Source organism: Sturnus vulgaris, chromosome 2, assembly GCF_052056855.1.
Source record: "Sturnus vulgaris isolate bStuVul1 chromosome 2, bStuVul1.hap1, whole genome shotgun sequence".
In the NCBI taxonomy this organism is placed as follows: domain Eukaryota; kingdom Metazoa; phylum Chordata; class Aves; order Passeriformes; family Sturnidae; genus Sturnus; species Sturnus vulgaris.
In genome coordinates, this window is record NC_142244.1 from 119,206,049 (window position 1) to 119,222,157 (window position 16,109).

The 16,109-nt window shown below is 43.6% G+C and overlaps 1 protein-coding gene and 1 long non-coding RNA gene across 7 annotated transcripts in view; one reads left to right on the forward strand and one right to left on the reverse strand.

The window, feature by feature from the left end:
• LOC148225001 (uncharacterized) lies at nt 1–8,682 on the reverse strand. 3 transcript variants are annotated; one of them, XR_015801887.1, is made up of 5 exons: nt 8,541–8,682; nt 5,695–5,829; nt 5,342–5,487; nt 3,085–3,117; nt 1–1,288 (listed from the first exon to the last, which is right to left on the reverse strand). It is a non-coding gene; the product is annotated as an uncharacterized LOC148225001 (long non-coding RNA). The 3 variants fall into 3 exon arrangements; XR_015801889.1 differs by lacking the exon at nt 3,085–3,117; XR_015801888.1 differs by lacking the exons at nt 3,085–3,117; nt 5,342–5,487.
• LCMT2 (leucine carboxyl methyltransferase 2) overlaps nt 8,666–16,109 on the forward strand; it is a 19,465-nt gene continuing 12,021 nt past the window's right edge. Inside the window, exons 1-7 of one of the 4 annotated variants that reach the window (XM_088160585.1) lie at nt 8,666–9,043; nt 9,290–9,414; nt 11,116–11,197; nt 11,497–11,677; nt 13,884–14,040; nt 14,463–14,652; nt 15,269–15,376. In XM_088160585.1, coding sequence (XP_088016711.1) covers nt 8,666–9,043; nt 9,290–9,414; nt 11,116–11,197; nt 11,497–11,677; nt 13,884–14,040; nt 14,463–14,652; nt 15,269–15,376 — 1,221 coding nt within the window. Of the gene's footprint in view, nt 9,044–9,232; nt 9,415–11,054; nt 11,198–11,496; nt 11,678–13,883; nt 14,041–14,462; nt 14,653–15,268; nt 15,377–16,109 lie in introns of those variants that run through there. The other 3 variants (XM_088160587.1, XM_088160586.1, XM_088160588.1) reach the window with 3 other exon arrangements.

Sequence of the window (16,109 nt, forward strand, 5' to 3'; positions counted from 1 at the left end):
TTGATAATGGAAACAATTTTTAATCAATTCTATCATATTAGAGGTGAAATATTTGGTAAATATCCAATGCAGTAGATATATTTAGGAGAGATTTCTTTAAAAGCATTTTGAACAATTACTGGTCTGTTAGCTTGAATGGAACAGAATGAAAAACTGTCCTGGATGCAATCTTACAAAACAGACCAATTCAGCTCAAAAGCAGGATACATAATTTAACAGCCCAAGTAATTAACAATATAAGCAACTCAACTAATGATTTTATAAATTTCTGGTGACTGATAACTCCTCAGTGAAAATATGTTTGATTTGTGTTTCTTTTTGTTTGGTTTTAATTTTTTGTTTGTTTGTGTTTTGGTGTGTTTTGTTTGTGGGTTAGGTTTCTTTTCCCCCCTAATATATGTTACTAAATCAAGAGAAAGGTAATTCAGTGAAGTTCTACGGCCTGTGTTTTACAAGATGACACTCCAATTCACAGTACTCTTTTTGTTGGTTTGGGATTTATGACTGCTAGCAACTGCATCTCAGAGTCATTTAAATCCTACAGTTCTGAAGCTAAAACCCGCAGTTACACATGTGCTTAGACTGTAGATCTTATAATTGCAAGACATAATTAATCAAAGTGGTCAAGAAGACTCAAGGATTAGAATATTAGAATATTCAGTGTTACATTATCATGGATTGCAAACAAAAACCACTCAACCTTAATTACGTGAACAGGTCTCTGCTATGTCCCATCAAAATCTACCATCTTTAAAACCATTATTCCATGTCCTGTCACTACAGGCCTTGGTAAAAAGTCTCTTTGTTTTTCTTATCAGCCCCTTTTAAGTATTGAAAAGCTGTAACGAGGTGTCCTTGGAGCCTGCTCCTCTCCTGGTTGAATATCCCCAGCTTTCCCAGCCTGTCTCCACAGAAAAGGGGGTGCAGCCTTTGGACCATCTCTGTGGCCTCCTCTGGACTCCCAGCAGCTCCACATCCTTCTGCTGTTGGTCCCCAGAGCTGGAGGCAGCTCTGCAGGTGGGGTCTCACTTGGCAGAGAAGGGGAGAATCTCTTCCCTGGACCTGATCCAGACCTGATCCATTTTCTGGGATGCCAGCACACACGGCTGGCTCACGTCCAATGTTTCATCCACTGGTATCCTCTTGGCAGGATTGCTCTCAATCTCTCCATCCTCAGCCTCCATTGATACCAGTGATTGTCACACTCCAGGTTCTGTGGTTCCTCAATGAGGGCAAAGTATGATCTTAAGCAACTGAACAGTCTCCTTTCATCCTGGATCTGACAAACCTAAAAAAGAGTTCAAAGTAAAATCATGTGAGCAGGAAGCACAATAATAGAGGAATGAGAAAAATCTGTGTTGTTTTTTAACCTGAGCAGGGAGGTTCAGATGACATTAGGAAGCATTTCTTTAACAGAAAGGCTGGTCGAACACTGTCACAAATTTCTAGAGATGGGTCAATGGCCCAGGCCTCTCAGTATTTAAGAGGCATTTGGACATTGCCTTTAATGCCTTAAAGCTTTAACTTTTGGTCAGCCCTGAAGCAGTCAAGCAATTGGACTAGATGATCCTTGCAGGTCCCTTCCAAGTGGAACTATTGTATTCTAATACAGAATAAGAATGTATTAATATCTTCTGGTTTCATTACTGTCAAAGCTTAGCACTTCCCCAGGTCCGTTCCATCCCGTGTCCAGACCTGCATTTAGAAATGCTACATTCAACATCACTCACCTAAGAAACCCTGGGACCTGCAGTGGCTTTAGCAGCCTCTGTCACAGCCACAGGACAGAATGAAAAATACAAAGCTTTCAGAACTTCGTGATTTTGAGAAATGTTATCCTTCACCTATATTACAACTGTAGATCTTCTGTTTTATTTGTGCAATTGATTATTTCTCAAATAAAGAAGCAAAACATAAGGGTTAAGTGTTGTTTACAGAAAATTAGCACATCTCACAGCACTTACTTTGTGCCTGAGTGATTTTGTGCATCACAGGTTTTAGTTTACTCTTGCTGCAGTCTGTAGCCTTGGAGACTGAGATACAGAGCTCACCATGCTGCAAAGACACTATTTGTTGTACAAACACTACCTACAAACTTCATCTTCCCTTCTAGAGCAAACGATTAGTCACATAAATTCTTTGAAATTCTGCACTTGAAATTCTCAGAGTGTGTTACTTGAGATTGCAATAACAAAATAGGAAAGAACAATATAAGACATTTCTGCATTTGTGATGGGGAGAAGAAAGAGAAGAATGAAACAAGGCAAAGAGAAAGAAGTTATTTCCTGTTCCTTTCCTGTGGGAGAAAGCAGAGAGCTCTTACAAAGAAACAACTGAACATAGGACGATGAAAGAGTTTGAGGAATGAGCTAAAACAGGTCAAATTAATCTGAAATGAAGGACAAGGAATAAGCCAAACTTTGAACCATTCTAAATTAGGAAGATGGTAAAGTGAAAGTGGGAGGAATGAGTGCAGGAGGTGAAGGAGATCCTAGAAGTCTTTAAAGGCTGAGGACTTTCAGGGCTTAGATTGTAATGGAAAAGAACGAGAAAATGAATCAATCATAGCATGAAGAGAAGAAGCCAGTGGAGAAGTGTGAGCCATGGCTGAGCAGAAAAAGAGAAAGAGCAAGAAACTGAAAAAAAAAAACAAAAACAGCTGGTAGAGTGGATCTGGTGACAGCAAGGCCAAAAAGCTGAACACAGCACTGCTCTGAAGAGGACAGGAAGCACGGTAGAGGGAAAGGCAGCAGTGGAAAAGCAGCAGTGCAGTACTCCCCTGGCACCTGACTCAGTTCAAACAACGTAAGTTATCAATTTAGACCTGAGAAATGTCAAATAAAGGCACTGAAACTACTAAAGGACTCAGAATGTAGACAGGAAGACCATGAAGGTGCCAGAGACAGATCCATTTCTTACAAAGTGCATTTCAGAAACAGCAGGAAAAAGCAAGGTGAGATTAAAATCAGCAACATGACCAGTTGAATAAGCAGAAAAGATGGAAGGAAATATTAATCAAGTCAAGGGGGACAGAAGGAAGCAGCAACTCCTGAAAGTGGATGCAGAATTTAAATTTATACTTACCATCGGAGAACAAAAAGAAGGCAGAGAAAGGATCTAGCAAAGGCAATGGGAACCACGAACAGATAAGGCAACAAGATGGAGAAACAGCATCAGCAAGATGGAATAAAAAAAGCAAGAATTACACATAAACAAGAACTCTCCATCAAAACACTTGAAAAATACTAAGCAGATAATTGTCATAGTAGGACCACAGGGTGCAGAACTGTACCAGAGGAAAAGGGCATGATTGCAGGGGAAGGCATTAAAATTAAGAATAAACAGAATTTCAATAATGTATTCTTAAGGGTTTGTTAAAGTATAGGAGATGGCAGGAAAAGTACTAGAAGTTATAACTATGTATTAACTGTCCACAAAGCTACAAATTTATGAAAAATGTATAAAAAGCAAAAATCTTTAGGCATCACTCCAGCATGGACCCTTTCCCACAGGATAACAACATGCTCCATTCCGGCAGTCCTCCCTGTGGCAGACTGGATCAGGACTGCATTGTTCATCAACCCCTGCAACTGCCAGCAAACTGTCTGCTCTGCACTGGTAGCAGAAGATTAAAACCTTCCTTGGTGCTGCTTTCCCCTCTCAGAATAGAAAGTGCCTTCCTCCCCATTATGAAATCCATTTCCAGCCCAGAACAAAGGCTGGAAGTTTCTGGCAACTACAGATCTCACCACAAGAAAGCAGAGGCCAGCATAATTTATATTGTTTCCTCCCTTGCCATCCATGTGTGGGGCCCTATAGTGATGACATTGTGGCTCAGATGCTATAAGGCCAAATTTATGGACCAGAGACTCCCTGGAGACTGAGTAGATGTCTGTGTCAGGTTAGGAGATCCTGGAAACAGAAATAAGAGCAGCATGAAACTGAGAGAAGATGTTGCAGACTTGAGAGTCAGAACATTGAAAAGGGACTTTCCCTTTGCTAGTCCTGTTCATCTAAGCCTCCTGGGAATAAAATGGTATATGTGATTCTGGTTTAAACATCATGTGGATGGGAAATTCTGACTTGGGGAAAGCAGCACTACATCTGCTGACAAACATTATAATACTGGTGATCCTTGAAACATCAGGAAATTTGTTGGAATAATCTCATCTGCCAGCAGAGTAGAGGCATCATGTAGCTGGGAGCTTGACAAAATCTGCTCACAAAATACAATATCCAAATACAGATTGGATTTCGTTTTCTGAAAGTCTTGTTGTAGATCCATACTAATCCATTTTACAACCATTTTACAACTGAAGAGACCCTGTGACCTCAACTTCTGAATATAGGGGAGACTTCAAACCACAACTCCTTTCAACTTGTAACCAAGAGGGGTTTGAAATGCTGATCCCTGAACACTGACATTGTGCCAGTAATAATTTTTAATTAAATAAATGTAAGTATTGCCAATCCTTCTTGCAGTTGAACTAGATGATTATTGATCTCTTTCAACTGTTCTATTCTACTTTTTCATATACGCTTCAAAACACCTTTTGGTCTAGCTGTTTCATTAAAGTGGAACCTCTGCTTTGTTGGTCACCTAATGCAATCACTAATTCCTTTAATTCCTGCTTTCTAGGACACAGACACCAATCTGCATCCATGAACTGCTCTGTGGCACTCTTATAGAAACAGCCCTACTGCTGACAACCATCTATTGGAAAATCAGCAACAGAATTTAAGTCAAAAATTGATTAATTACTGCTCAGTGTTTAATCAGCTCTTCATGTACTACTGAAGAACCCCATTTTACAGACAGGGAATTGAGACAGAGGTGAGGAGGAAACAATGCAAGAGCCATATTTTTGAAAGGTTTCAAGTCACCAAAGAAACTATGAAACAATCAGTGTGTAACTTGTGCATTTGGAGAGAAGAACAAGGCAGGGTCTTTATCTCTTAAATACAAATGGAGCTCTGAGAGGCTTGAGTCTGCTGATTAAAGCAGCTGCAGAACAGCACCCCAAACACCAGGTCCCTAAACACAGGCATAAAGGTTACTTTTGGAACTTCATCTCCCCTCAGTGAAAGTTAAAGGTTCCTGTCTTGCTCAATAGCTCTTTGAAAAAAAAATCCACACCGTCCAGTAGCTCAAACTGCAGTATGGTCTGTCTAGAGAGCAAAAGTAAATTGAGCCAGTGTTTCAAGGTCTCTGAACAGCACAGACATATCTGTAACACAGCAGCACATGCAGTGACAGTTTATCAGGAGTACCATGCCATGAGTACAATCCATGTTTATTCACAAAATGCAGGGAATCATTGAATGTAAATGCAACAGATACATTTGGTAATGTGTCCTTAACACAGGGAAAGCAGCAGGTAGCACAGGAGCTCTGTGGCAGGTGAGGAGATGAAGAGTGATCCCACTGAGCCAAATGAAGGCAGGGGGAGGTCGGTATCCCTTGATGTGGAGCTTATGAGTGTCCTCCTGCAAGAAGACATAATTTTCAAAGTTCTAGTAATTTTTCCAAAATCCTGATTCCAGCGGTGCCTAAAATCAAGCTCTTGTCCTTCAACATGAAATGGATAATACAACTTTAAGAAGTTCTGAATTATGAACAGATAGATTTTAAAAGACCACAATATTGCATAAGAATAAAACAGGGAAGCAAAATATCCAGGGATAGCAACGTACCTCCACTGGTGGTCTTCCAAACAGGCATAAATTACATTCCTTGAAAATGTACACTGGCTGTAGAGTTAATGGCAGTCCTCATTCCCTCTGACAATGTGTAGCCAACCCTACCCCAGATCCTCTGGTCCAAGTTCTCTGCAAAACAAAAACAGAAAAACAAAACCTTCATCTTCAACATTCTTGTTCACCATGTCTGCTCAACTGTTGATTCACAAATCTACATCATTATAATACCAGTACAAAACCTATCCCTCTAGGCTAGTATTTTAGCACATCCATATCTCACTTCCGCCTTCTCTACTGCATATTCACAAGGCAATAAAACAAACCACTCTTGGAAGTCCTCACAACTGTTTCCTGCACCTCCTAACTTCTGTGACAGGACAGAGAATGATCGTTTCTTCTCTCCACTTCTGACATCACCGCCATTATATCTAAGGAGATCTTCTAAAATTCCTTTCTGTCACTCTTTTTGATGGAGACAAGGCTCCAAAGAACATCAAAGAATGAGAAAATCACAGTATTTTCCTTGACAGTGATGGGATTTTTTGGAGAGGTTTACTTTCTTGACAATGACTAGGAAGCAAGTTGCCTGTGACCAAGTTCCTGAAATTGCATTCAGTGATCAAGGCCAGGTGGATGGGGTTTTAAGCAACTGGGTCTAGTGAAAGATGTCCTTGCCCTTGGCAGAGGGGTGGACTAGATGATTCTTAAAAGTCTTCTCCAACCTAAACTGTTCTGTGATTCTCTGACTGTATCTTATTTTATTAATCACAGCGTTTTTGATGACACAGATGTGTTTTGTACAGTATTTATGTTGTACACTCATGACTTCCATGTGCATAACTCACAAGCTGTGTTGTTTATCTCTGTTTTACTGCACTGCCCTTAGCCAGACAAGGTCTCGCCCTATCACTGAGGCCCCTCTGTGATATTACACTACAATAAAATGATGGAGATCTGAGACTCAAACCATATGTTCTCCCAGATCAAATTCTTACCACATTGTCCTAGACTGGCAGATTAATCCAGCCCACTACTCTTGCAATAAAGGGGAGCAACTGGACCATATCCCTGATGCTACAACCAAGTATTTCAGGTAGCAAGGTACAGCCCTCCTGCTTAGCAAAATACAGATCTGTAACTGTTTCACAGGTGCAAGCTGATACAGACACCATGCTGATAATCAACTGTTAACCTTCAGCTTGCACCCAACTGATTGATAAAGCAGAACACGTAAGGGAAAATGCTTATAGAGGATCAGAAGCACAGATCTTCTGTTGGTGAGTCAGCCCATAGAGAGACTCAAACTTCCTTGGTTCACCTGGAATTGAAGTGTCTTCATCCTGTGGGTACAGAGTACCCATCTATGGGGACGATACCACGCATTGTCCCCTCACCTTCAGCAGCGCTGGTGTGTCCCTCCCAGGCTGGGTAGCCTGGCTGTGACTCTCTGGAGCACTCCCTGCTCCTCCTCTGGGGTTCTCTAACGTCAGCTCTGAGGTCAGACAGGCAGGGCCCCCTCCCAAACACAGCGACTATAGATAGCTGCTGCAGCAAATGCTTTTCATTATGTACCTCCCGCTCTCAACCCAGTGCGGGTGGGAGCAGCATGGGGCCCCCGTGCTGCTCTGCTACGTGTTTTCTGTTATTTGGGGTGAGCTGCACATTCCTCACATGATTTGAATGTCATGCAGAGCCCTGGGGGAATCCTTAGAGGAGCGGGACTTACAATAAGAAATCTGGAGGAGATTTCTAGCTATGGCAGCAATCAGGCTCCAAAACACCCTTCCAAACTACGAAGGACATAGAAACAAAAATCCCATCTGCTTTTAAATGAGAGCCTGCTAAAGTTGTGAGTGACTACAGGATTTTATATCTTTGACCGCTAAGGATCAGACACTCAGAGACCCAAGAAGGGCTGTACACTGTCTTCTCATCCTTTACCACAGAAATCTGACCCACACTTCCTTCCTGGAGCACAAATATGGTACCTTGTATTAAGCACAGGAAACTAATCTCCCAGCCTGCTCTGCCCCAACCCCCTCAAAACAATTTGGGTCTGTGTTAAACCCAAGATGCCCGGTTCAGCGTCAGGTCAGAGATTGCACAGAAGATTGTTATGGATATAGAAACATAGGACTGAAAGGACTTCCTAGGATGGATGAAGGCACTGACCTGAGTGACCATTCCCCAACTTGCTGCAGTGCATTTTATTCCACCACAATTGTCAGGCTGCCAGTGTAATTGGAAATCCTGCAGGTTCTGAAGGGCCAGCAGGACAGGCTAGCATTCCCTGTAAGTTTTAACCTATAACTAAAGCAAAATATAACTCCCAGAGCTATGACAAGACCAACAAAATGATGCACAGTTAGGAAAAGGGAACTCAAAGGAAAGGGAGGCCTTCATGCCTGTAGGAACTGAACACACATCCAGAATACAGACAGAAATACAGGCGCTCCCGTGAGGTTCTGCATTCTGTGCTGTAACTGTGGCCTCTGTGCTGGTACCTCAGAATCTGCCAGGAATCACCTGGAAGGCAACACTAATAAAATACATGTCAGAGAAACTCATGTGGTTGTTGATTAAATCTAGCACTGGGCTGAGGACTGAGGTTTATGGTCCTAGTAATAAATACATATACTGACCAATCTGTTTAAAAGTGACATTTTGAGATTGTAACTTATTTAAAGCAAAATACACTAATTTGTGGATTGCAAGATGTGTAGAGACACTGAATAGAACCGCATGTGCAACACTCATGGCATCTCACATATCTCAGACTACCACGGCTCCTCTATGACTCCCAGTAAAAATCCTAAAGAGCCATAACATGAAACACTCACCACAGCTGCCACAGACACTTCCCTGGCCGTGTCCGTTTGTCCTCAGCACAGCCAGCCTGGGAAGCCCAGCTGGGTTCCCAGCACATCCATGCAGCGTGCAGTCATTAGTGCCATCTGCACCCTGAATGCAGCGCAGGGGACAGCGCCCGGCCCGAGCTGCCAAGGATCGTCCTGCACAGAACCCGCACCGCTGCGCCGAGCCCCGCGCCCCTGCAGCCCGCTTACTGCGCCGGGGCCGCCCGGTGCGGGGTGTCCGGTGCGCAGTGCCCGGTACGCGATGCCCCGTGCGCTCTGTGGCGCCTCCGAGGAGCGGCGGCGGCCGAGGCCCCCGCACCGGTGGGAGGCACCGGCAGTGCCGGGGCGGGCCCACGAGGGGGCGCGCGCTCCTCGCGCTCTGCGTCCGGCGCTGCGCTCCCGCTTCCGGTCGGCGCGGCGTGCGCGGGATGGGCCCTGGGCGTCCTGGGGCCGCGAGTGACCCCCGGACCGCGAGCGACCCTCTGGCCGTGAGTGACCCCGGGCCTTGAGTGACCCCCGGCCGCGGAGAACGGCCCGGCGACCCGCCTGCTTCGGAGGGCGAGGGGAAGAGGAGGGTGGGACGGAGAGGGATTCGACGGTGGCGAGCACTGCCGTCTCCTCCCCTCGGAGCCCTCCCGGGACCCCGCCATCCCGCCCTGGGGGGCCCGTGCCCCGTCCCGTCTCGGGACGCGATGTTGGTCGGAAGCAGCAGCGCCGTGTCATTGTCCCGGCAGGTCCAGGGCACCGGCGGCAGCAGCGCCGTCAGCAAGTGCTCGGCGGCTGCACGGGGCTATATCCAGGACCGGTTCCTGCGGCTCCTGGCGGGGCGGCGGCGGCGGCGAGCGCCGCTTATCCACAGGTGAGGAGCGAGTGCTTCGCAGGACCTTTGGCTGCTCCGGCTGCTGAGCCTCGGTTCCCGCGGGGCGCGGAGGGGATCTCGGCCTCTCGGACTGTGGAGGGGCCAGGAGTGACAGGACAGGGCGAGGAGAGTAAGTTTAGGTTATCTATTAGGAAGAAGATCTTGCTGTGAAAAGCCCTGGCTCTCGGGTTGACCAGAGAAGTTGTGGCTCCATCCCTGGAAGTGTCCAAGGCCAGGCTGGATGGGACTTGGTGCAGCTTGATCTAGTGGAAAGTGTCTCTGCCCATGGCAGAAGGGTGGAACAGGAGCAGCTTGAGGTCCCTTCTACAACAAACCCCCATGCTTGGAGCTGTCAGTTGGGCAAGGCACAGATTCTCAAACACATTTTGAGCAAAGTACACAGAATGGCAGAGTGGAAATGTGCAGTGCACTGTCTCACAGTAGTGTTACCTTGTTAGACTGTTAGTATAATGGTACATGGCTTCTGGACCAAAACTGAATGCATTGTCCTGAGTAAAATATGCCACCAGACTGGTTCCTAACTCAGTGTTCAGTGCTGCTGAAAACTTTGTAATATTTGAAAACATACTAATAATGTAATCACACCAATGGTTTTCTCATTAATTCCCCAGAATGTTACAGTTTCTGTAAAGTATTTGGTGGCTCTAGGAGGAAATATCTTTTGAGTCAGTGATGTCTGACCAGGAGGACTTCTCCAGAGCTTTCTAAGACACAGGAATATTTTAATGTGTGTTTGCATAGGGCTCTAGGCTGATGACATGGAAATTACATAATTCGAGATGAACAGTTTAATGCTATCCAAATGACCGTGAATTGCTAAAGGAGTTTCATTCCGGAAAAAAATCAAACAGTGGTGTTCAAGCAGAAGCTTGCAGGCCTATGAAGATGGATGTGGCTCATCGGGAAACCGGCATTGACTTATCACACAACATTGGCATACCAAGCTGAATTCACAGGATGGGTTCTGTATTGCATTTATCAACAATTTTGGGGTATCCTAAGACTGCGTGGTCCCTGTGATGCGTGAAGATGATAACCTGTTTGTTAAAGGGGTGATAAGAGCTGGAATATAGCCAGGTGGATATAGGATGAAACTAACTAAAAGAGAATGCTGAGAAACAAGAGGCATCAGTCCATGCCAGACTAGGGAAATGGTAAATCTTTTCCATGAGTTAGTCTGACTTAGTTCCATTTATTAAAAAAACAGAGAACAGAATTCCTCTCGTGACTTTGATTTTTCTCCCTTTTTTGTTCTCTTCTCTCTGCATTAGCACACACTCATTCATTTTGTTGTTATGGCATATGGCTTGGGGCAGGAACTCGGGTATCAGCCATCTGCATTGCCAGGGAGCATCCTTACTGTCTGGATTCATACATTTTCATTCAGCAAATATTTACTTATGCAAAACATAACAGGTCCAACTGGGATATCTGCCTGTTTTCTCTGTGTTATCCATTGTCTTGGTGGTTAATACATACACTGATTGCAGGAGATCTGTATTTATTAGCAAGCTCTAGAGATGACAAAATCATCTTGCAGTGCATGTCTGTAAACAGGGAATTATTGAATAGAAGCTTAGAGAAAAAAAAAAAATCTTTTTTTTTTTTTTAAATTGAAGTTGCCAGTGCTGGAGAAATCGGGTCCCTGGACAGTGATCACAACTGAATTTGCTCCTACAGGGGTTATTACATCCGTGCCCGTGCTGTAGATCACTGTGTTCAGGACTTCCTGCTGAAGACGCAAAGCCTATCCAGAACACAGGTACATTTTCTCAGGGACTTCTGGTGTTTCTCACTAAATGCGTGTAAAGTCTTTATGGCATCTGGGCAGTAACTCGTTAGTGCTTCTGTTGGGATCCATTCCCAGCAGGGCACAGAGATCTGGCTGGTAGTACTGTGACTGTCCATATGTCACTTTGGCAGAAGTATCTGGGAGGGGGCAATATCCACACAAAATTCTTCTGCCTCTTGCAGGAGGTCACCTGATTTGGTCACTCTACAGATAATGTTTTTCACACCTAGATGCTCAAGATGCTGCTTTTTCTGATACTTTCTCTGCAGATCCTATCTTTAGGTGCTGGCTTTGATTCTTTATACTTCCGTCTGAAGGATATGGGCCTTCTGCATCACACTGTGGTATATGAGGTAGATTTCCCAAATGTGGCATGCCAAAAAGCTACTCTGATCAAAGGAATGAAGGAGTTGTCAACACTGGTGCGAGACACTGGAGGGGAGGGATTAGGTATGGTATTCATGGAAGATGTTTTTGTCCAAAATGTTTAGAAGAAGTAAACATAGTTTCAGTTTTCAGAAAGTGAGAGATTATAGTGGGGGAACTATGAAATTGTAGATGAAAAGGATGTTCATTTTATGAAAAATGTTGAAACAAAACATTTGTAAGCATTGGGAGATAACAAGAGGCCAGGATGGATTTGTCAGGAGCTGATTATATCAAACCAAGGTCAGGTTTTTTCTGTTGCAGTTTCTGAAAGGGTGTGTCCCGCTTGGAGCATACTGGTCCAAAAACAGTGGCAAACTGTAGCGTGTCCAGTGGGAGGTGATGGGGTTGATGAAGTGACGGAGCAGGTGATGTAGGAGGGGAGAATGAGAGAACTGGATTTGTTCAGCCATGGGGAGGAGTTTGGGAGGGAGGTGAGTCTTACAGCACTCTTCAGCTTACCTATTGTGAGAAGTTAGAAAAGACAGAGCCACACTTCTCTTGGAGGCTTAAAGCAAATAGTCAAGGGACAGTGGTTGAAAGTTGCAAAAAAAAGGAAATTCCAGTGATGTATAATGAAAATATTGGGGGGAGGTTGCACCACATGAGTAGTTAAAAATGGGAACAGATTGCTTAGAAAGATAAATAGAGCTTGACTGGACAAAGCTTTGAGCAATATGACGCACATAATTGCCATGAGGAAGTATTTGGACAAGATGACTTCTAAACATCCCTTTCACCCTGAAGTATACAATGATTTAAGAGCTTAATGGGTAAGAGAGAAGATTTGACTCTTAAGTGCCTTGACTGTAATAAAACATTAGTTGTTATGTCTCCTGACTATTTTTTGCCCTCCAAGGCAGGAGAAAATGAGCCTTGTGAAACTACTGCAGAATATTGGGCTGGCTAAATGCTAAGGGACAGAAGGAGGAGTGTAAAGTATGTGGATCACTAGAGGTTTCTCCTGCATCTGTTTTCCTCCAGCATTTCCAGTAATGCTGTAGATTATATGCTATAGAAAATGAACCAGCAGGAAACATGGGGGCTTGCAATAAGATGAATGAGAGTAGGAGTTTGACAAAGTGTAAGAATGGTCTGGAAAACATGGAATAAAATGCAGTAGGAACATATGTAAGCCGCTGCATTTAGATGGTATTAATCAATTTAAATGCAGATAGAAGACAGTAGAGTGTGAGTTCCTGACTCCCAGGTCTTAGTGAGTAGCTCTTCCATGAGCTTGTTAATTTTTTTCCTGATTCCATTCACGTTTTTAATAATGACAGAGTCCTCTTGCAAGGAACTCTGTCCATACCAAGAATCTTCAGGTACTTAAAGAAAGGTGTCAGATAGCTGGAAATACCCTGTTATCTGTGTCCAGAGTTAGAAGAAATCAGAGGGGAACACTCTGATGGACTTCTGAAAAAGGCCATTTTGCCTCCAGAAGTGTATGCCTTTTGAGAACAGTGTAGGTTGACTGTCCTCCGGACAGATAGAGTTGTTGGATTGCAGAGACAGAGTAGGTGATTTCTAAAGGTACTTTACAATTTGCTTTGTTAATGATGTGGTTTTGCCTGAAAAGGTTCAGCAGGCCATAACTTACCGTGTTCTGATGGAGTGGAGAGGTACAATAATGCTTGCAGATCATAAACTGGAACTTATTTCTGAGGATGGTGATCTGTGAGTCAGGTCCTGGTGTTTGCCAAGAGCTAGCATGTGCAGTTTCAGGACTCAGTGCCATTATACAGAAATGAAATCTGTTTAACAAACAAATCAACTAAGCCTAGAAAACCTTAAAATGGTTTTCTGATTGTGAGGGGAAACCATTGAAATTCTATCAAAGAAATGGTGCTTTCTTAGCCTAAAGTGAAAGTGTATAAATGGGAGTCTTTTAGGTTTGATTTTGAATTACAGTGGTTCTAAAAAATTCTCTTAAAGTAAATACAATAAAGTTTTGTTGTTATAGGAAGTATAATAATTCTACGAGAAATCTGTAGGTGAAATTTGCATTAGGAATAATGGAGTTTTAGACCTGCACTTAATGGATCACGTGGCACTATCCCTTCATGGGTCATGTAGTGATGGGGATTTTCTTGTACATGTTCCAGAGAAATATAGTTGATGGACATAGCCTTGTGAGTGGTTGCCCGTGGGTTTGATTTCCGTGTTTGTCTCTTCTGGTCTCAATATTGCAGCAGCACCATAGTGAGATTGTATCATTTTTGTCTCCCAGGAGCCATTACCTTTTCTGGAGAGGATTATAAATTACTGGGAGTGGACTTATCACAGCTGTCTGAGTTGGAGAGAACCCTGGAGGAAGCAGGACTGAACAATGAAATCCCCACCCTCTTCATTGCAGAGGTGGTGCTCACCTACATGGAGAACACCAGGTCAGCTAGGTTCTCCTCTCTTACCTAGTGGTAAAGGAAAAACAGCAAGCTTCTTTCTGAGTACATCACCTTGGGTTTGGAGACCTGTTCTATTGAAACTAAAGCCTCGGGAATTCTGTATTTGGTGTCCCAAATATCTCCCTACATCGTAATTATGATGATGTAATTGATGTCCACATGACATCCTAAAAGGAAGGAAAAGAAGAAGAAAAATCTCAAATGAGCAGTTTTGAGGCTTTTGTTCTCATGCCCTGAACCTTCTGTGTAGATGGCGAGGAGATGTTCAGCACAGCACTCTCAGTTTATTGCCACTTGCCAGGATGCCTTAATAACAGCTTTATGGTATTGCAGGAAGGTACACTGCATCTGTCGTATGATGAGTGGGCCCTGAATTTAATTTCTTATGGACAATCCCCCAACAGGTCAGATGCCTTGATTCAGTGGGCAGCAGAGCATTTCCCTCAGGCATGTTTCCTGATGTATGAGCAGATGCACCCAGAGGACCCCTTTGGACATGTCATGCAGCAGCATTTCAGGCAGCTGAACACTGCACTGCACTCACTGGCACAGTACCCTGACTGTGAGGCTCAGCAGAGGCGCTTTCTGGGGAAGGTGAGCGCCTGCAGCATGCACGAAGCATGATTTATCTGAGGAAGATTGGAACACTAAGTGCGTGGTCAGTTATTGGTTGAAGCAAGCAGGGCTGAGGCTGAGGCTGAGGCTGAGGTACTGCTGTCTCTGGTAGTATGACTCATCATTAGAAGGTGCTTCCAACCGACTTGCAGCCTAACGTCTCCTATGGGATTAATGGGTTCATCTGAGACTTTTGATGTAATAAATTAAGTTTTTAAGAACTTTACAGATGAGAAATCTATTTTCACCAGTTTTTTGGATGCTCTTGCTTTAGCTAGACACTCTTAGTGGCTCATACAAGTGTTTAATTTAGGGTCTTTGTTTTCCTGTGGGAAGTGAATGTCCCAGTTTGAAAATACAGGGGTCTGCTAGGGAAAGCAGGGCCTTCCCCTGAAATGGAGAAAGTAAATCCCTCTCTCTGAATTAGTATAATTTTGAAATTAAGGGGCTCTGAGGCAAAGATAAGGGGATAGGAATAACAGTTCTTTACTAGTATATCTAACAAGACAAATAAAACAACAACAACTATGAAATTAACAATAAAGCGAGTTTCTGTCCTTCCAGAGGTGCTAACTTCGAGAGATTTGTCTTTTAGGGCTGGACTGAGTGCAGTGTCATGGATATGAATGAGTTTTTCACCTGTTGTATTCCAGAAGATGAGCGGCAAAGGATGCAGACTCTGGAGCCTTTTGATGAGTACGAGGTAACCCTCCTTTATTCTGACGTTTGAGGACCTGACTTTGATATCGTAAGGTATTTGCAATTTCTTATGGCTGCAATTCTGTACAGAGCTGCTGAGGCACAGGTGTTCATGGAGGCAGAAGGGAGCTTGGATCAGCTTAGTTAACACAGAGGCCATGAGGAGCTCTTGGTGAAGCAGCATGGGAAGAAGACTCTGTTTGATCTTAGAAAAGCTGCACGTTCCTTCCTTCCTGTGAGCAGTCTCTGAAGGAGACGGGCTTGCCATAGCAAATTACCTGGTAGTATAAAAGAAGTTGTACATGCTAAAATTGGCATGTATTCAAGGGACAATTACTTTAATGAAAGAGAAATCCATTAAGAATGACTGGATACGTAAATATGCACCTGATGTGCTGTTCCTGACTGGAGCTGGTTGAGAGTATTCCTGGGGAAAGCAGATGCACTTGTCCTGCTCTCTTCCATTTCCACAGACTACTTTATTATATGTCATTGTTGGATACAGGTTTCTAATTTTGGATATTTTTTGGTCTGATTTTGTACAGCCCATTTGTGTATTAATGACTGAAATTCAACTATGTTCTTTGCTATTTTTATGTTAACTGCTGGCAAAGTTTCTGACTATTTGAAGTCTAGAAGTGAAGATAAGTGCAAGATAGTAACTTTGAGCTAAATATCCTGTGGAATACTTACTAGAAGTTTCCCTTTTGATTTTATGGTTCTCTGTTTATAATTTT